This window comes from Ammodytes marinus, assembly GCF_949987685.1.
Source record: "Ammodytes marinus genome assembly, chromosome: 16".
Lineage (NCBI taxonomy): Eukaryota > Metazoa > Chordata > Actinopteri > Uranoscopiformes > Ammodytidae > Ammodytes > Ammodytes marinus.
Window position 1 is genome coordinate 29427364 of NC_137220.1, and position 21298 is coordinate 29448661.

At 42.1% G+C, this 21298-nt stretch overlaps 1 protein-coding gene across 1 annotated transcript in view; it reads left to right on the forward strand.

Annotated features, from left to right (window-relative positions):
- LOC307263075 (serine/threonine-protein phosphatase 4 catalytic subunit B) overlaps positions 1–21298 on the forward strand; it is a 43843-nt gene that overhangs the window by 16591 nt on the left and 5954 nt on the right. The window contains exons 3-4 of the mRNA XM_080044113.1: positions 18787–18838; positions 18930–18980. Coding sequence (XP_079900239.1) covers positions 18787–18838; positions 18930–18980 — 103 coding nt within the window. The remainder of the gene's footprint in view (positions 1–18786; positions 18839–18929; positions 18981–21298) is intronic.

The following is a 21298-nucleotide window of genomic DNA, read 5'->3' on the forward strand; positions in this document are numbered from 1 at the left end:
GCGGGAGTCCGTTGATGCGGGATGCGATGCAAACAAAAGTTTGCTAGCTGCCACACGGAGGACGATTGAGAGATAGGCTACTGAGTTTTGAAACTACATGGTTAATTAGGCATCCACTAAATCAATAATGCACAGACACTGCGGAGAATAACATAAGATGTCTTCCTACCTTCATGCTTATTTGCCCGAAGCATCCCATAACACATGCATTGAGCCCTCGGCCCCTTTCCCTTGCTTCTTTCTTTACTCTTTAATCCCGTGCGGGCTGTGTTTGCAAGCTACAGGTGCGGCTCCGTGCAGCTGCGCTATCATCGCACCACTTTTGCACCGGGTCAAAGGGCACTATAGAAGCGCGATTACTCTTCGTACATTTTTTTAACGCGTTATTTTTTCTGTGATTTATTAATCAAAATTAACGCATTAGGGTTAGGGTTAGGTTAGGGTTCAGGGCTCAACAATAAGGATTGCCCGACGTCCCGGGGCAAGTAAAACGCCACGTCGGGCCAGTAACTATGACAACCCACTTGCCCGAACGGGCAACCAGGAGTTTTTCCGAAATTATTGAAAAAAAATTATAATAATAATATTTTTATTTTTTATAGCGCCAAATAAAATACATCTATCCACGGTCTTTTTTCATATAGAGCTGGTGCTCATTATTAAATAAACGCTTAGGCCTATGTTACTTATCTAATTTATGTGTGAGTAGTTGTGTCTGCTCGTTGCATCTCTCTCCTCTGCTCCGTTTAGTGAAGGGGGCGGGGCTCCAGCGCCGAAACACACACACAGATTTCGGCAAAAAACTGGTGCGCGTCTCTCACACAAACAGTCAGAGAGATAGGAAAAAGAACTACACGCGTTACGTTGGTGTAACAGAAAGTACAAAAGCCAACGAGAAGCCTAAATAAGTAGACCCCAGCCGTCTGAAAAGCAGCAAAAATATTCGCGTTTTTTAAATGCATCCAAAGTGAATCTAGTAGTAGTTTAGCGAGGATGCTAACGTTAGCTCTGCTGCTAGTAGCCTACTACCAGTTTAATGTGTGCAGGTCAACACAAACATCAGCAACAGTTAGCAGAGGAACATCTCTACAGCCTGCATGTAAATGGACCTGAGGTGTCATTTCTCATACCAGGAGGCAGTGGAAGCTTGAAACTATACTGGAAAAGTGTTCAAAACAGCCTGTCCTGTGTCCTTAGCCAAAAGTTGAGATTTTTGATAATAATAATAAAAAACGTTTAAAACAGATTGTTGTAGGCCTAAAATAATGTCTTACAGAAAAAAAGTTCTAAAGAATTGCTGTTGTAAAAAGAATAAGGTACAAGAAAAAAACATTGTGTGACCAATGTTTTTTTTGCATAAAACAAGTCTCATTTGCAGTTATTGTCGGTTTAGAAACTAAAAAATTACAAATGTTCCAACTCAAATAATATTTGAATAATAGCCTCCACTTTCAGTATGACCCTTCACTCATCTATAACACGGTCCATGATGTGTTTATACATAAATAAAGAGCGAATATAACAAATATTTATCACCACTAATAAAAAAAAAAATTATATAGGGGCCAGTAAAAATTGACTTTGGGCAAGTAGAATTCAGACCCACTTGCCCGGTCGGGCAAGTGAAAAAAAACCTTAGCGTTGAGCCCTGGGGTTAGCTAACCCTTCATGAGGGTTAACGCGTTATCCCTCATGAAGCCCCTAAGACAGAGGTAATAATGCAGGAAGTATTAGTATTTACAAAAAAAAAAAAAAATTATATAAAAAAAAAATCGATTATTAACTTTTCTGAATCGATTCAGAATCGTCTGAGAGAGAATCGTTATTAATCGGAAAATCTATTTTTTTTTCCCCCCCCCCTAGCGTTCTGGCCGACACACATGAATAGTGATTATAGCAGATCAGCGCCGAAACAACACACGTGCGTGAACACGAGATTAACTATGGTGACAGAGTGTATTCTTATGTGTTATATTGATGGTTGTGTAATAAAGATAAGGCAAATCCTGTTTGCCACAATATAAATAGTTAGTTTCAGGGCTCCAGACTAACTTTTTTCATTGGGTGCACCGGTGCGCCTAACTTTTTCATCTAGGTGCACCAGCATATATTTTGGGTGCACCAAATTAGTGCTGCATGAATTGGAGAAATGCGATTATAGTGGCCAATATTGCGATTTGCGAAGCAATATAATAAATGGTAGGCTATTATGATTCTACTTTCTTGGTTTTCAAGGAAGATTTGAGAATATTGACAGCTTCGATACCTGATCTCAATTTAAAACAAGCACATATTAAGAATCAGTGAAAATATAAAAAATAAAGCTTCTACTAGGCCTATACTGTTTTCAAAATAATACAAATTATAGTTAAAAAATGTAATAAAAAAAAAAAAATACTTCCCCATTAAAATAAATGCATTCCTCCAAAGACAATAGTCTCTATAAGCATTATCGAGTCTCCTTATCGATCCGGGTCTTTATCGATACCACTATCCATACTTTTCTATTATTTTGTTGAAAGATAACTGGTATTATTGCTTTAATTGCCCATAAGATGATCAGAGCTCAAGATAGGATGTTAAACAGGTCATAATTCCATAGTTAGGCTACTATCTATTTTATATTGCTGAAAAAACAAGTTTTTCACCAAAACTGTATTATTAAAATTTCTCTCCAAAAACCAAACATTCTTTTTTTTTTGTTACATTTGAACACACCATGATGACCTTTTATTTACCTTTGCCTAAAATTTATATTACCGAGGTGACCTGAACACAACACATTTGACAACGTTAGCAACTTTTTTTTAAGCTAACTAGCTCTATATCACATGCTATATCCTGCTGATTTTAACATGGATTTGAAAACTGGATAACTATTTTTAACTGACAGGACTTTCTACACCGTCCGGTTGTATGATAACTACCGCTGCTTTGAATGACTGTTGATGCGCACGGTGCCGACTCTCCGAGCCCGTCTGCAGCAGCAGCTGTGCGCATTTTTTTTATTTTTTTGGACTACAGGTAGACGGATACTGAGTTGAAGGAGTTTTTTTTCAACCCAAAGACAGTTCATGGTAGGCAACTCTTTTATATGCCTTTGTTTTCCGTCACAGTTCAGCGTGGATGCTGCTGCGCGTCGGCGTCCATGTTTGTTTGTTTACTCTGCTGTCGACTCGGCAACCGTCTTGCACGCCGTGTAGGTGCGCGCGCAGATACACACACACACCGACACACACACACACACACACACACACACACACACACTGTCAGAGGGGCGCTACCAAAAAGACGAGAGGAGCAGTTGGAACGTATAGACACACGCGCGCACATTTATCCTACATTGAATCGCAATCGCAGCAGCCAATTTTGCGGTTATGTAATTGCACTAGCTGCTCACATCGCAATTAGATGAATCGTGCAGCACAACACCCAATATTACATTTAATATGACGTGATCAATTTCAGGTGCACTGGTGCGACCAGTGGAAATATCTGGTCGCACTCCACAGATTTTTGGGCGCATGTGCGCCCAAATTAGGCGCACTCTGGAGCCCTGAGTTTATTGTAAGGGAATTTGGTGCGATTGATTTGAGGCTCCATGTTATTTTCTGTCTTATTTAAAGCTGGTTTTGCCAGCATTTTTAACCGTTTTTCTAAGCTGTTTTTAACGTTTTTCTTGGTAAATAGGCTACCTACACACTTTGTATTGTAAACGTCAAGCAGGTTGGCTGACTAACTTGTTTTGCTCATTTCACTATTCACCTGACAACGTTTTTTTTGTCCTTAATTCTCTTCACCAGAATACACCAAATTGCTTCTCTTAAATGTTCAAATCACAAAAAAAATCTTATGGGGGGGATGCCCCAAGACCCCCATACCGGGGTTTGTTTTCGGACTTCTCACCTTTTTCATGGCTAATGAGTTTGCATGCCTGCATATAAGCCTATATATGAAAAATATAGGCCTATAGGTAGACTTATATAATAAAACATATACAGTAGTATATGACATTTATATAATGTAAAGATTTTAATGTGTCTCTAGGCTACACGTTATGTAGGTTGCCTGCTCTGTATGTAGTCAGGGTTTTTCCTGCATAGAGACTTTTTCGGCGCCCCCAAAGAGGATTCATCCAGCACCAAAGGAAAAATTATAAAGATTGAGAATAAATATAGCAATTTAAAACATCAACAAATTGAGCCCAATTTAGTTAATCCTTCTTGAGGGGCTCGGCAATCACTTGAATTTCGATTACTACTACGGCTTCCCTTAATCATGAAAACAAAATAATTGTAATTAAACTATCATTGTTCCGCACGCCGAGCATGCAGGCTGTTAAATGCAGCGAACCCTTTCAGCCGTGCGCTCCGCTCGACCCCTCCCTCACCTGATAGTTTAGCTTTCGGCTGGTCCAGAGTAGGAGGGAGATGTTGCGCATTGCCCTGCGTTTTGAAAAACTTCAAGAGGACGAGAATAAAGGTAAAACTAATTGTCTTGTCTGAAAACACTTCAGACTCACAACAGACTAAAATAATATGCAAGATAAGTCACACACGGACACGCAAGTCACGTGACATGCGCGACCGAGAGAGAAAAAAGGCATATGCCACCAATGTCTGCACCTCAAAACATCCCGACCAATTTGTTTAATCACTTTAAGCCGAGTCATAGTGGTCTATGACCAAGCAATAAATGAATAAAAAACACAGGAGTTTAAAGCTCCTTGACTCCTGCCACCACAACAGTCAACAATGTACAGCCTATCCAGCCAGCTCCTTGAGACATAAATAAATGATGCCCTCACATTCCTGCCAGCAAATTTTTTATTTTGACATATTTATTTTATTCAATTATTAAAAATAGGCTATGTTTCACCTATTTAGCCTATTTCTATTTTCCTTGTTTTCAGTTCAATTAGGCCTGTTTAAAGTCCAAAGTCCTGGTGGAAACAACCTTGTTAAAAGTTAAATAAATTCATGATGTTATTAAATCGATGATTAACTGTCTTTAATAATCGTGATTACACAATGTGATTACTCAAAATAATCAGGATTATGATTTTGTCATAATCGAGCAGCCCTACCTTTTTGCAATTTCCATAGTTTGGATCAATTAGAAACAATTACATTATTAAACAGGTAATCATTATTTTGACTTCATATCTACAGGTTCTTTATTGTGATTTTATCAGTCAGTAAGCTCCATGGTAACGCAGTGATTGACAGGCTGACTGAAATGCTCTTAATCTGGACAGAAACCGCCCTCTCCAAACCCCACACCCCTCTTAAAATCCACAATTTTTTTGCCTTTACTGTTGCACATAGTCGCGACCCCAAAAAAGTCCATTCTGAGCTAGGAAAAATCCTGGTAGTGTAGTCACTGCTTTAGTGAGACACAAGCCCCACTGTAGCCTACATCGTCACTCTTTAGGCTCGTTTGATCACAGTTGCAGCTCGCCTGGAAACTAAACGAGAGTAGCCGAGTGCAATCGGGGGAGTGACTATGAAACCGGACTGCAGCCGGACAGCTCCGAGTTGACTCGACTTGCATGTGCCGTCGGAAGTAGCGTCTTTATTGTGGACGGACCTATTATAAAGTTGAGCTTAGCCTACACTACTAGTTCGCATTCTTACATCCGGTTTAGCGATATCAAAATAAGAGGCATTTATTATAAACCTTCGCAAATTACACAGACATTTTTTTTTCATGGTGGTATTGCCGGTAATGCAATGAATACCTTTTACTATTAGGGCTGTCAATCGATTAAAAACATTTATCTAATTAATTACTAGGGGTGCACCGAACATTCGGCCACCGAAAATGGCAAAATAAGTCATTTTCGGTTTCGGGCCGAAACAGTTAAAAGGCCGAACAAAATTACCGAAAATTTACGAACTAATACTAAGGAAATATGTTTTTAAAAGAGCTGTGCGTAGGGCTGGGCAATAATTGGATTATGATTAGTAATCGCGATTAAACTCCCGTCGATTACTTCAATATGCGTTTAACATAAATCCTCGATATGAAAATGAAAGAAAAAAGTTATATTTTAATTTAAAAATTATATGGATTTACCTAACAGCCAATCACAAAGCATAAATAAACTCAACAGCCAGTCAGATCGCAGTTTTTTCATTTCCTGTCTAATTACACGCCCATTTCCTGGTGCGACGTGCATGTTTGAGCTTCAGCGGTAAGGAAAGAGGAGAGCCATGTGTAATGACCTCGGCAAGAGTGAAGAGAGTCTTGTGTTAAGCGAAAAATGTCGGCGCAGCACTCTGTTATGTAGTGCTTTTCCTCTTCATTAAATTAATCAGTGGGCTACACTAGGGGTGTACACGTGTAACCGTTTAGTAAATCATAACCGTTTAGGAAAAATCAATAAACGAAAACCGTTTTTTTTTTTTTTCCCTTCAAATTTCAAAGTTTTTAAATATGTTCTGGAGACACGCGTTTATTGATTTTACATCACTAATAAACTAATTGGGGAGGATAAAAGCTAGTCTGCCGAGAATCTGTCTGTCCCTCGGCGAGTGTGTGTGAGTGTGTGTGTGTGTATCGGCGCACACACACACACGGGGAGTCGCCGTGCTGGGACTCGACTCACAGCCACGGAAGAGTGATGAAAGATAACCTAAAGATTAAAGTTACCCGGTTGACGTGAACTACGCTCGTAAGTAGCGCACACTTTATAACACCTGTTCAACATGCATTTAACGTGGACATGTAGAAAGCGATAGGCTATATTAATCAGGAAATTAATGAAGCGCGATTGTGTGTGTGTGTGTGTGTGTGTGTGTGTGTGTGTGTGTGTGTGTGTGTGTGTGTGTGTGTGTGTGTGTGTGTGTGTGTGTGTGTGTGTGTGTGTGTGTGTGTGTGTGTGTGTGTGTGTGTGTGTGTGTGTGTGTGTGTGTGTGTGTGTGTGTGTGTGTGTGTGTGTGTGTGTGTGTGTGTGTGTGTGTGTGTGTGTGTGTGTGTGTGTGTGTGTGTGTGTGTGTGTGTGCGCGCCATGGACCTAATTGTGTGTTTACAGGCGAACGAACGCGCGCGTGCGTGCTTGTGTGCGTGCGCGCCTACAAGACGGCGGGGGCACGTGGACAATGACGTCACGGTTAGGCATTTTTGTAAACGTTCACACCCCTAGGCTACACTCAACACTGTCTCGCTGCTACGATGACACCATAGTCAGGTAGCTGCCGCAGCCAGTTCTGTTTGCTCACTGTCTCTGTCGACTCGCCCTGAGCCGTCTCTGTGCATTTACCGGAGTTGTACGCTCACAGCACGGGGGGAATATATTGGAGCGGCCACACAGAAAGTGTGAAAATGCGTGACAAGTTTTAACTGCCGTCCGACCGCTGCTATCAGCAGCGCCAGCGGTGGTTGTTCCAAAATAGCAGTCTACACTAAAGGCTGCACTGTGTGTGTCTCACTGCTACGATGACACCACGTAGCTGCCGCGGCCAGCGCTGTTCGCTCACTGGCTCGCAACACGGGGGGGGAATAAATATAGGAGTGGACACACCGAAAGTGTGAAAAGTTTTAACCGCCGTCCGACCGCTGCAGCGCTCCTGTCTATCGTATCGTATTTTGCGGTAGTTGAACCTTATGAAAAACTATCAAAAAGAAGCAAAGCTACAGTATAACATACAGGTGGCTGTTCAGTTCAGCCTCATTAGCCTGCTGGTCTGTAAGACCATGTAGCTACAGCATGAGCATCTCCCCTTCCTACAGCTGTTGTTGTATAGTAGCTGTGATGTGCTCTGACATTCATCAAGCATCTGAGCCACAGCTCTATACACATTTAAGATTGTAGCCTGAGGAGTTAGATGTGATAGTAGTCACTCACAGATCTTTAGTTTTAAACACATTATGTTATGTCGCATAATATCTGGTTTTACAATGTTTACATTTTGCACTTTCTACTCACATTTCTCCTTTTTAAAATAGGCTAGCTGACTGATGTAAAACCAGTAATTCTCATATTCATATTTTATATCTTAAAGTTCAGTACTTGTGTCAGGGCCTTTTTTGATCCAATTGTTTACTTTTTATGTATGGTTGTGCCTCTACAAGATGTTTACATCTTACAAGATGTTTGCTGTAGCCCTGCCAAAGGAGTTTAACGTGAAAGAAGTTAGAGCTTTTATTTTTATTTACAATATTTTCAATAGGTTACAAGGCAAGCTATCTTATATTGTTTAGTTAGGTGCAGTTAAAACATGTTTGTGAAGTTAAATGTGTATATTTAATGTGATTCAATGTTCTCTTATCACAATATGCTAATAAACAACATTGTATAGTTTAACTAATGAACACTCTGGTTTCTTCAGGCTTCAGCAGTATCACACTATACTGTATATCGTGATTAATATCGATATCGATCAATATCGAAAAAATTATCGTGATAATATTTTTTGCCATATCGCCCGGCCCTAGCTGTGCGCTTGTAAACCAGGAAATGGCAGTAAAGAGAGACTTAACCGTGTATGCGAGTCCACGTCTGTTTGTGAGCGTGCAGCAGGAGCAGTGTCAGAGTCCAGTGTGGGAGCATTTTTTCAAACTGGATGAAACACGGCGCAGTGCAATGCTTTATGCAGCATAAAGTTAAAACTCTAGTCCAAGACTGATGTTTAATCACCTTATGGCGCTTTTCCACCGCATGGTATCAGCTCGACTCGACTCGCATTTTTGGCGTTTCCACCGCAATTTCATGGTACCTGGTAGCGGCTGCTTTTTTGGTATCGCCTCTCTCTAGGTTCCAAGCGAGCTGAGCCGATGCTAAAAGGTGACGTCGGCAGACGGCCGGCCACTGATTGGCCAGAGACTATTGTCTGACCAATCAGTGGCCGGCCGTCTGCCGACGCTTCCGATTGGCCAGAGACTACTGGCTTCATTCTGTTGTTTATTCTCCCCAACTCTCTGGGACTTTTGAGTGTATTTACGCCGCGTGCAGCCTACTCTGGCTCTCTTTCATTTCATTTGCATCACAGATCCGATTTTTTTTTCCATATATTCGCTAAGCTGACTGAACTGATTACCTCAATAAAATATTCAGGCTGAGACACGGCTTGCATTTGAAAACACGTATCCTGAAACAAGCACTAAACAGTCAACTTTATCATGCCCGTGTTTACGTGCATAGGGATGTACGTGACGCATCCCTACAGCTGACTGTGTGGCAGAGTCACACATCGGGACAACAACCATCCCTTTTAATGGCCCGTAGCAATATTCTTCTACTTCTTTTAGCAAACAGATACAAGGGGGGTATTTCTTAAACATTTTTCATCATCCGTGTTTTTGGCGGTTGGTTCAGTTAATAGTGCAACAACTGCTCGTAATTTCTGCTTTGCTACTTTGCTCCGGAGTAGGCTTTCAGCCCCTTACGACAACCCCGCCTACGTTCAGGAGGTACTATTTGCGGTGGAAAACGACCCGTGCTGCTACCAAACCAAGTCGAGTCGAGTTGAGTCGAGCTACATGTGCGGTGGAGAAGCGCCATAAGAAACACAAAAGCCTAGCGCGAGCGAAGCAGCGATTCACCCGGTGAAACTCTGACGGTTGGTAACGGTGTCATTCACAGTGACACCTCGCCGGTGAGGGCCGCCGCTTAAAAATAACTTTAGTTTGAACTCTAAAATGATAACCGGAGATATCCTGTCCGTTAGCGCTGTTGGGGGGAAAAGGCTCCTACGATCTGATTGCATTTCTCAAGCCTGAATACACAGAGCCATGTCGGCAAACTGACAGCGCGATTAAATATATGTCCAGTTAGCCGCCCCCCCCCCCCCGTTAGTTTCAGTCTACAGACGAAAAAGTTACAATCACCTCCTAAAGGTGCGAACACACTAGGCACTTTACACGCGTAAGATTTACGTGCGTAACGCAGCTAAAATGTTGCTTGATCATTTTGTGTCAAAAATGGTTATACGCGCGTAACTTGCCTAGTCTCCCTCCCGATATTGTATTTCCCTTATCAACCATGGCTGCGATCAGAACCGACCCGACACAACAGCGTGCATGTCCGCACAACAACAACACGGCCAACAACTGTGCCAAAAGACAAACTGAACAGCACAAATAGCCTAGCATTAAAACAGCATTGCATATTCACGGCAGCTACATAACAAACACAGTTACAGCAGCATCGGTGCACGGCGGCACAACATAAAGGCAAGTAGCCAAAACTACCCTACCTGGCTGTGACAGGGGACCGTGACAGGGGACCGTGGCTGGCGTAGATCAACACCGGTGCTTTGTGTACTTGTTGTGAAAGTCCCGCGGACAGTCGTCATGTTTGGGTTCATAATATGAGGCGCTAGCCGCCCGCACACAACAGGGTGAGTTAACTAATGCTATACGGCGCTAACTTTGTTTATCGGCTACAGGGTTCAACATAACTTTTTTTTCCCACTGGCCCGCCGGGCCAGTGGATCCGAGTTTTACTGGCCCCTTGTATATTTTCACTGGCCCTGCACACACTTTTTTTTTCTTCATTATTTAGTGTCAATAATTATAATACCTGTATTAGAAAAATAAAGAAAGATAACCAGATCTAAAGGGAATATCTATACTGTAACAGAATAGATATTCCCTTTAGATTTGGTTATTTTTCTTTTAGTTAATTATATGAAATGTTGATATTGCTCATACACATAATATAAAACCAGGCAAACATATTGAATTAGAAGCCTACAACTGAAAGTATGTTGAAAGAGTCGGCCAGTATTTTAAAGTCCAGTAGTTTGATGGTTGTTTGTATTCTTGAATTTGGGCAGTTTAATGAATAGTTCACCTGCAGAAGTCATGTTCAAACATTAAAAAAAAATAAGAGATGAAGGTCTGATCATTCTTTGTGGTGTGGTAGGCTGTTTTTATTACTTTCTCTATATGCATTAGGGATGTGAATGTGTCGACCGACTGACCGGTTTTCCACTTGCGCTCAAGTTGACTTTAAAAATAGAATAGAAATCCGAAAATCAGTGGGTTATGCCGTTTTTTAATGGGAGATTTCACCGTGTATGTGAGTTCACGTCTGGTCGTGAGCGCGCTGCAGGAGTGTCACTTCTCCATGAAGTGTCAGCTTCACATAAGAGTCCGGTGTGGGACCATTTTTTCAAACTATTGATAAAAAAAACAATGCAGTGCAAAATATGCAGCATAAGTTAAACGCTCGTCTAAGACTATGACGTTAAATCACCTTAGAAACACACAATGCCTTCGTCCGATCAGCGTTTCACCGTGTGATCTCGCCAGCGAGTGAGCCGCCGCGCAGATGAACTGTGGTTTGTGGCTAAAATAATAACCGGGGATATTCTCCCCGTTAGCGATTTCAATGGGAAAGACTTCCGCGATCTGATTGAATGTCTCGAGCCTGAAAACACAGTGCCAAACTGCGCGACTATAGGAACTGTACAGTGAGCGGAGTCCCTCCGTTCGTTTCTGTCTACAACCGACACAATCACCGGAGACGCATTCACAGCGTTTAAATAACGCCTCTCATTTGTATTACCATTGGGGCTTGGATGCAAATACTGTAACATTACGGCGGCAGATAAAGGAAAAGCGCAGTTATCATTTTCTGCACCTCAACCTCTGCTGTGGGAAGAAAGAAAGGGGGCAAAGCAAGTCGATTGATTTGTCGACTCGCAGGCGGACGGTAGGCAGCTCTGCCAACGGAGCGAGAGTGCACCCGCTTGTTGCTCCGCCTGTCAAAACGCCCACGCATCGGTTGTCCACTGGCCTTTCATTAAAAAATATATTTTATATTAGGTTTATTATATTGAGTCTTAAATAAACACTGCTTTCATTACAACTCTCAACGCGCATTTCAATGAACCATGATGTAGTATACAAAAAGATACTGAACTGTGATTGGCCAGTCACTGGCCCGGGCGGGACAGTGACTGGCCAATCAACTTTCCCTGCATATGATTTTACTGGCCCCGGGCCATCGGGCTATACGTTATGTCGAACCCTGGACTAAAGCACAGCCGCACATATTCACTGAATTAACCAGGAAGTCCATTCTCCTGGTTAACTTTCCCCACGTCTTCCAACCCCGAGCGGCTTCATATAGCACCGGCCGCCCGCAATACATTTTCCTCCTCGGTGTCTCTCATCAGCCTCTGTGTACAGTACACTGTTCTCCGACCGTGCCAATGTATGTGACGTCGGGTCAAGCCTAACGCTGATTGGCCAACGCGGCTAATCGTCTCACGTAGGAGCAACAAAAGTTACATTTTTTGAACTCCTCGCTTAGCTGCGTAATATATACGCGCGTAAAAATGTTGCTTTAGCGCGAGTGAAAATGTTGCTTTAGCGCGAGTGACGCATTTACGCGCCATATACGCGCGGAAACCAATGGTTCCCTATGGAAAAACGGCCGATTTCATACGCGTCTGTACGCGTGTAAAGTGCCTAATGTGTTCGCACCTTAAGCATGGACATCTTTTAAAGCCTCTCATTGTTATGATCAGGGCTTTGATGCAAATTCTGAAGTCTGAACATTACGGTGGCAGCTGTGGTGCCGTTTTTTTAAAGCAACTCAACCTGTGTTTGAGGAGAACATTTGGGAGTTCGTATGCAATGTTGAAAGAATTGACTAAATAACAAACAAAACTGCGAAAGCCTCTTTCTGTATTGTATTCGGTTTCTGCCAAGAATTTTCATTTCGGTGCATCCCTATTAATTACAGGCTCTGTGATTAATTAAAGAGTACCTATTATACTACTTTTCTGGTCTTAATTTCTTGTTTTACACTGCTATAGAGCAACCTGACACGAATCACATCACAAAAAACTATGTAGATTTTCGGGAAGCTCTTTCTCTTATTTTGGCGATCCAGCACGTCCTGTCAACACTTGAGTGTGTGTGCTTCGGCAATCTCCGCTCCCTCCGCCTGTGCATCGGCCATCTCCGCTACCCTCCCCCTCCCCCCCCCTCCTGCAAACCCCACTCCGTTGTGATTGGTTACCTTCCTTCCGGAACACTTTCAGTGGCGGGAAGCGCGAGCATGGACCTATAAGGGCGCGAGGCAGACGCGAACAGGGAAGTGACAGCATTACCATACATGGAAACATCCGCGTGGTGACTTCACAAAGTTACATGCGACGTCACAAAGTTACAAAGGGTAGACCGCTTTGAAGACGTGACTTCTCGACTGGCTAGAATAGTGTTTAGTGCTCTGCACAGACACCCCAGACGGTCAGCAGGGAATACGTCGAAATGCATGTAAGTCATTATTTGATAATTTAGTATGGTTAAGCATGACCATGAATCATCATAACAACGTTTATAGGTCATAAAAGTCAAAAAGCATCATAGGTCCTCTTTAATCTAAATTAATCGCATACTTTCATGACACTTTTATGCCTGTTTATAAACAGCTGTATAGCCTATTACAGTTTGTTTCTCTCTCTGTCTCTCGTAGCTTCTGTCTCCTCCCCTCAGCCAGGTTTCTAAATGAAATAAAATTAGGAACTAGTGCCGAATTTTCTCAAAAAAACAAGCAGACTAAATGACGACTTTCCATCTGCCACAGATGAATCGGCATAGCCTATGCCGATTCATTCACCATCGTCGTACTCATAGGCAAAAATCTTGATATACACACACACACACACAGGGCGGGTGTCCGTTTATGCGAGACAGCTAGCAAACAAAATTGAGACACACGGAGGAAGATTGAGAGCTGTTTTGAACCTACATTGTTGCACCCACTAAATCAATAATGCACAGACACTGCGGAGAATAAAGTAAGATGTCTTCCTACCTTCATGCTTATTTGCCCAAAGCATCCCATAAATAAACCGTCCATAGAGCTAGGGCTGCAACAACGAATCGATAAAATCGATTAAAATCGATTACTAAAAGCGTTGGCAACGAATTTGGTCGTTGAGTCGCGCGATTAATAAGTCACTTGCAGGCACGGCACTGTTTACATCCAGCCGCCGACAGGTTCATGCACGCCCACAGCGAGCCTTCAGCACGTGAAGGCTCGCTTCACGTGCGGGAAAGCTATAGTGTGAGCGGCCACAGCTTGTATTTTGGTCATATCTAACACTGGACTGCAGGCCTATATAAAAGTGTTGTACCTTTGCTTTCTTTGGGTTAGAAAAAACTCAGTATCCGTCTAGTTCAAAAAAACTCTGTCAGCTGCTGCTGCTGCAGACGGTGTGCAGACGGGCTCGGAGAGTCGGCATCGGCGCATCAACAGTCATTCAAAGCAGCGGCAGTAATCACACAATCGAACGGTGTAGAAAGTCCCGTCAGTTAAAAATATTAACAGGGTTCTCAACTTTTGGAAATTGTTTAGAGTGAGACAGAAGCGGATTTCCCATGCGAGCGCGCGAAGCGCGCGTGCGAAATTTTATTGTGTGTTTATTTATTAATTTAAAGCATAATAATGGTTTTTAACACAAGTTCAGTTCAATATAATTTCTTTGTTTTAGTTAAAATATAGCCTATTGTAGTAATTTTATGATGAAAGTATAACTGGATTAATATGAAATGCCAGACTAGTGAGATGGGTGTAGGCCTAGGGTAGTTCTTCGGGGTAGTTATTTCAGTAAAACTCTTAGTTCAGTTCAGCAAATATGGATACTGGATATTACTGATGCTCGCTGTTGTAGCATCGAGTGGCAGATTTTGAGGCCTTCAGGATAGGGGTTTTCTGGCTCCCACTTGAAGCACTGTGGCTCCACACCAGCCATTTAGACCATCATAATGGAGGACAATGTTCCTTCTAGGGCTAGTCTGTTTCTGGTGCTGGTGAAGACCAACCATGGAGAAGACTCTTTCGGCGTCCGCATTTGAATGTGGGAGCACTAAAACCAACTTGGCCCCTCAACTAGTAGGTGAAAAATCGAAAAGCAAGTGCAAAACAAAAGCATTATTAGCTATGTCTTATGGGCTTCATGAGGTGCCTCTAAGGCCCCCACACACATACAGGAATAAACTTTCTACATGTAAATTATATACCGTTCATAAAAAGTAGCTTTCCACCCTGTATCTGTTGCAATGGGCCCCTCCATCATATAACATGGGTCTGCAGACCAATCTTCTGAAATGTTTTTACAGTTGCAGAGTAAAGAGTGTTGCCTGTTTAAGAAAAATAATGTTCCTTCTGCAGCTCAAGATTTGATTTAAATCTAAATTTTCCAGATTGATTTTTCAGATTGATGCATTTTACTTTAAAACTGTACCAATTTTCTTCCAGGGGGGCATGCCCCCGGACCCCCCAACAAGGTACAGGATATCTCCCACAGTATCCCAAAATCCTGTGGGAAACACTGACTCCCTTAATATGTTTATGCCAGTAAACGTATGTATCTTTGCGGAAAAGTCAATGTAACTGACTGGATAGGGAGGGGGGCGGGGGGGCTTTAAGAGTCTGGGCCTATTATCTCATAATCCGTCTATGAACCAACTAGTTTCCACAATCTTTTTTATTTTTGCGGGGAGCATGCACAAGCATTATTCATAGAAAAAAAAAAAAATGTGGGGGGCCCCACACAGGGTCTTGAAACGGGCCCCGAGATCGTTAGGACCGCCCCTGCACGCTTGTCGTGTAGCCTGACAAAACGCTGCGCCTTCTCTCTGCCCGCTCGGCTCTCGCAGAATGCATTAGTGGGCGCAACAAACGCCACGGCCCGTGTGAAACGGCCTTAACTACTGAACGAAGGAAATCAAATTAGTTTTTCCCCAAAAAAACGAATGAGTTTTTCCCCAGAAAACGGGACATATTGTGTCCCGGGAGAGATTTTTCTTTCCTCGGGACAGCTGGTGAAAAAAGAGAACAATTTCGGGAAAAACGGGACGGGTGGCAACCATATAAGGTGGCAACACTAGGTGATGGTGGTGAAGGCCAGGATTTATCGAAGCTATAGGCTATATATAAAAAAAATTGTTTGGCAGAGTTATAATTTGCGTGAGAAATGCAAGGTGTGGCGTGGAGCGTGTGAATTGCCTGAAATGCGTGTGTCTCACTCTCATTGCGTGAGGGTTGAGAACCCTGTATTAATCCAGTTTTTAAATCCATGTTAAAATCGGAAGGATATAGAGCTAGTTAGCTTAAAAAAAGTAGCAAACATGTCAACTGTGATGTGTTCAGGCCGGCTCAGTAATATGATTGATGTGTTCAAATGCAACACAAAAAAAAAGAAATTTGAGATTTTGGCGAAACTTGTTTTCCCAGTAATATAAAATAGATAGTAAAGATGGAATTATGACCTGTTTAATGTCCTATCTTGAGCTATGATCATATCAGCAATTAAAGCAATAATACAAGTTCTATTTCAACAAAATAATAGAAAATTATCAATTGTGATATCAATAAAGACTTGGATCGTTAAGGAGTCTTGAAAATGGTATCAATATCAATACAAATTAACGATCTCCTGTCATCTGAGAGAAATTAAGATGATTTAATTTTTTTAACCGTTAGTATTTACCGGTTAAAAATATTATCGGTTGACTGGTTTACCATGGACATCCCTTATACTGTATAAATGTATATCATACATTGTATGTTTTTTTTTGTGTTATCCTAGTTAAGTTTATTAGGCGGCAGTGGCGAAGTGGGTAGGAAGATTGCCTCTGGAGTGCAGGGTCGGAGGTTTGATTCCCTGCCTACCCGCCACATGTCGAAGTGTCCCTGGGCAAGACACTGAACCCCAAATTGCTCCCGATGGTTCAGAGAGCGCCTTGCATGGCAGCTACTGACATCGGTGTATGAGTGTGTGTATGAATGGGTGAATGTGGTAATATATGTAAAGCGCTTTGGGGCTGAGAAAATCGGCTAGAAAAGCGCTATATAAGTCAAGTCCATTTACCATTTATTATTAATTTATCATTTAATATTACTTTTAATAGTTCCGGGACGTTGGAGCAATAATCCGGTGTTTTGACACTTCAGTCTGCACTGTGAATTTGAAGTAATGTTCAGTTTTTGAATAAAGATGCGGCATTTACAAATGTTTCTTTTTTTTATCCGATTCATCGATTAATCGAAAAAATAATCGACGATTAATCGATTATTGAAATAATCGTTAGTTGCAGCCCTACATAGAGCCCTCGGCCCCTTTCCCCTGCTTCTCTCTTTACTTTTCTCCCTTTTACCCGCGCGCCTGGGCCGGCAAGCTACAGGTGCAGCTCATGGTGCAGCTGCGCACCACTTTTGCACCGGGTTAAAGGGCATTGTAGAAGTGCGATTAATCTGCGTTAATTTTTTTAATCACGTGAATTTTTTTGTGATTAATTAATTGAAATTAACGCGTTAATTTGACAGCCCTAGTTACTATTTTTAGATAACCCGGTATACGGTATTACCCTATTTAGGGATGGCATTGGCCATTTAGAATTTTTTCTTTAACTGGTTACCAACATGAAGCATTATAGCAGGGCTCCCAACCTTTTTTTTTTCCCAAGGACCGGCATATTCACGGGATGGGAATCAAAAACCGCTTCCACTTCTGTCAGAATGGTTTTGATTTCTTCACACTTCAGACATGATTTCCCCAGAACTTTACCCGGCCATTGTCCCAGGCCCCCAGGAGCAATGCCTTCTTCCCCAATCCAGCAGTGTTCAGTGGCCACGCTTTTGTGTTTTTTTTTGGCTGGCTGTGGACGAGTCAGTAAAACAAAATGGAATTCATACGAGCCCGGAAGCAGTTATCCCCGTTCACTCCAATACAAGCGTCAAACGGGAATGTGTCTCCGCAAATTTTTTCTGGATATCAATCAAAGGCTTATATTTTTCTTTAGACCATGTACTAATATAATGGAAGTTTTCTTTTTTCAAAACGCCACCGCAACCGTTAAATAGCTGTTTTATATTCAGTTTTAGACGCTAGCCCAAGGAGGGGTGGGGCCTACGACTTCTAGCTTACTTCTACATCCAGAACGTCGTGAAGCGTGCACTGCGCGTCATGCTTTAGGGGCGTGTAAAGGCCAGGACACACCAGCCCGATAATCGCCGTCGTCAAAAAAAAAGACGAATCTGTTTGGTGTGTGCCGTGACGTCGGCCGACGTAGAGGTCGTCGGGCTTGTTTTGAGCCTGTCGGCCGCCGATTGAGCATGTTCAATCGGCGGCCGACCGTCTTTCATTTGGAGCAATTTGATTGGTGGAGGGCTAGCGAATCAGTGAAGCCCGGAAGTGAGGCGGGTAGCACAAACAGCTAACAACAGCTAGCCATCGTTTTAATGTGTTTGTTTGTTTCGTTCAGCGAGTACTCACATGCATCAACCCTTGTTGACTGCTCGACACCATGCTCGACACTCTCTGCTAAAAATTGTGCTCTTATGGTCCATAAATATAAATACGTATTTCTATCTATGTTTATGCTCTAGAGAGATGTCCAATCATTTCCGGCTTTCGTATTTTTTCGGGCCACAATACAGATTAGCGCCGCCTGCTGTTGTGGAGACATTACGTCCCGCGAGCGTACGGAAAATAAACAGTCGTCTCGGTGTGTTCTTTAGCAGCGACGGGAAGCTGGAGCTTCCTGAAACGGCCGACTCCATTTTTTTTGACGACGGCGATTATCAGGCTGGTGTGTCCTGGCCTTTAGGCACCCATGATGCGGAAGAAAATTCTGATACTGTATGTTGCGCTGCACCAATGAGCAGCTTTCATAGGAATGAATGGACGCCGTGTGTTTCAATCCGGTGTCCATTTCTTTATAGGTCCATGCCCTGTCCAATAGCGGATGTTGATCTTTTTTCCTGCTAGTCTTTTGAAGAACATGAAATCCTAATGAAATATGTGTATGTATTTTCAGAGAGATTCTGGTTGAAGAAAGCAATGTCCAGAGAGTAGACTCTCCTGTCACAGTAGGTAACATTTTCATTTGGCTCTTGTTTGCAGAATTTGTCTACAAATTATATTTGGTAGTAATCTCTTTCTCTTGCTTTTTCCTAATAGGTGTGTGGTGATATACATGGCCAGTTCTATGACTTGAAAGAGCTTTTTAGAGTAAGTTTACATTTTTTTGTTGCATTCTGCACATTACAGACTTAATCGTAACGTTTTAACGTATCGGTGTGTCCTGTTTAAAAGTCGGTTGGAGGTTCTGGACTGAGTTAAACGGACAGTACATTAGCCAAATGCACTATCATGTATTGTACTATATATTACATAATGCACTATGCTGAATTTACAAAGCTTAACACACGTGTAAACGATAATTACTTTGTTTAATTGCCTAATTCCACTGGTAAATTTCCATAGTATTTTCTATCCTGATAAAATCACCTTTCTTACCCTCAGATGTTATTATAACTTCTTTGTACCATCAGTACTGCCATTACATACAGGCCCAAAAAGTTTTTAAACCCCCATTTTATTATAATGCAGGGTTCGACATAACCAATGGCCCGCTGGCCCGGGGCCAGTAAAATCATATGCAGGGCAAGTTGATTGGCCAGTCACTGTCCCGCCCGGGCCAGTAACGGCCAATCACAGTTCAGTATCTTTTTGTAGACTACATCATGGTTCATTGAAATGCGCGTTGAGAGTCGGAATGAAAGCAGTGTTTATTTAAGGATCAATATAATAAACCTAATATAAAATATATTTTAATGAAAGGCCAGTGGACAAACGATGCGTGGGCGTTTTGACAGGCGGAGCAACAAGCGGGCGCATTCTCGCTCCGTTGGCAGAGCTGCCTACCGTCCTCCTGCGAGTCGACAAATCAATCGACTTACTTTGCCCCTCTCTTTCTTCCCACTGCAGAGGTTGAGGTGCAGAAAATGAAGTGAAAACTGCGCTTTTCGTTTAGCTGCCGCCGTAATGTTACAGTAGCCTAATTGCATCAAAGCCCCAATGGTAATACAAATGAGAGGCTTTATTTAACCGCTGTGAATGCGTCTCCGGCGGTGATTGTGTCGGTTGTAGACAGAAACGAACGGAGGGACTCGGCTCACTGGACAGTAGTCGCGCAGTTTGTCTGCCGACATGGCTCTGTGTTTTCAGGCTCGAGACATACAATCAGACCGCGGAAGTCTTTCCCATTGAAATCGCTAACTGGGAGAATACCCCCGGTTATTATTTTAGCCACAAACCACAGTTCTTCTGTGCGGCAGCTCACTCACTGGCGAGATCTCACGTTGAAATGCTGCTATGCTCGGACGAAGGCATTGTGTGATTTAATGTCATAGTCTTAGACGAGCGTTTAACTTATGCTGCATATTTTGCACTGCACTGTTTTTTATCAATAGTTTGAAATAATGGTCCCACACTGGACTCTTATGTGAAGCTGACACTTTATGCTGAAGTGACTCTCCTGCAGCGCGCTCACGACCAGATGTGAACTCGCATACACGGTGAAATCTCCCATTAAAAAAAAAAACGGCATAACCCCCTGATTTTCGGATTTCTATTCTATTTTTAAAGTCAACTTGAGCGCAAGTGGAAAACCGGTCATTCGTTCGACACATTCACATCCCTAATGCATATAGAGAAAGTAATTAAAACATCATACCACACCACAAAGAATGATCAGACCTTCATCTCTTATTATTTTTTTTAGGTTTGAACATGACTTCTGCAGGTGAACTATCCATTAAACTGCCCAAATTCAAGAATAAAAACAACCATCAAACTACTGGACTTTAAAATACTGGCCGACCCCTTCAACATACTTTCATTTGTAGGCTTCAAATTCAATATGTTTGCCTGGTTTTATATTATGTGTATGAGCAATATCAACATTTCATATAATTAACTAAAAGAAAAATAACCAAATCTAAAGGGAATATCTATACTGTTACAGTATAGATATTCCCTTTAGATTTGGTTATTTTTCTAATACAGGTATTATAATTATTGACACTAAATTATGAAGAAAAAAAAGTGTGTGCAGGGCCAGTGAAAATATACAAGGGGCCAGTAAAACTCGGATCCACTAGCCCGGCGGGCCAGTAGGAAAAAAAGTTATTTTGAACCCTGTAATATATATGATGACTGCTTTACATTTTTTGTATAGTCCATTAGATACTTGACATTGTTTTCTGGATTTTTGCTGCATCCAAATCATATTGGAAAGGGGTTTTTTATTCACTCCCACTGATTGTGGTAGTAGCATTGTTTGTAATTGATGTTTTGCTGTATTAATATCAAATTCAGTCTATTGGTGTTTTTCCACTGGCACTAATGGCTGCGTCGAGCAAAACCGTGAAGAGCTGATTTTCTTTTTCCATTACCACATTTAATGTTCCGAACCAAGCCCAGAATAGACCTTCTCTGGAATGGGGCAAAATGTGCAGGCCCTGCCTCCAAGCGGGCTGACGAAG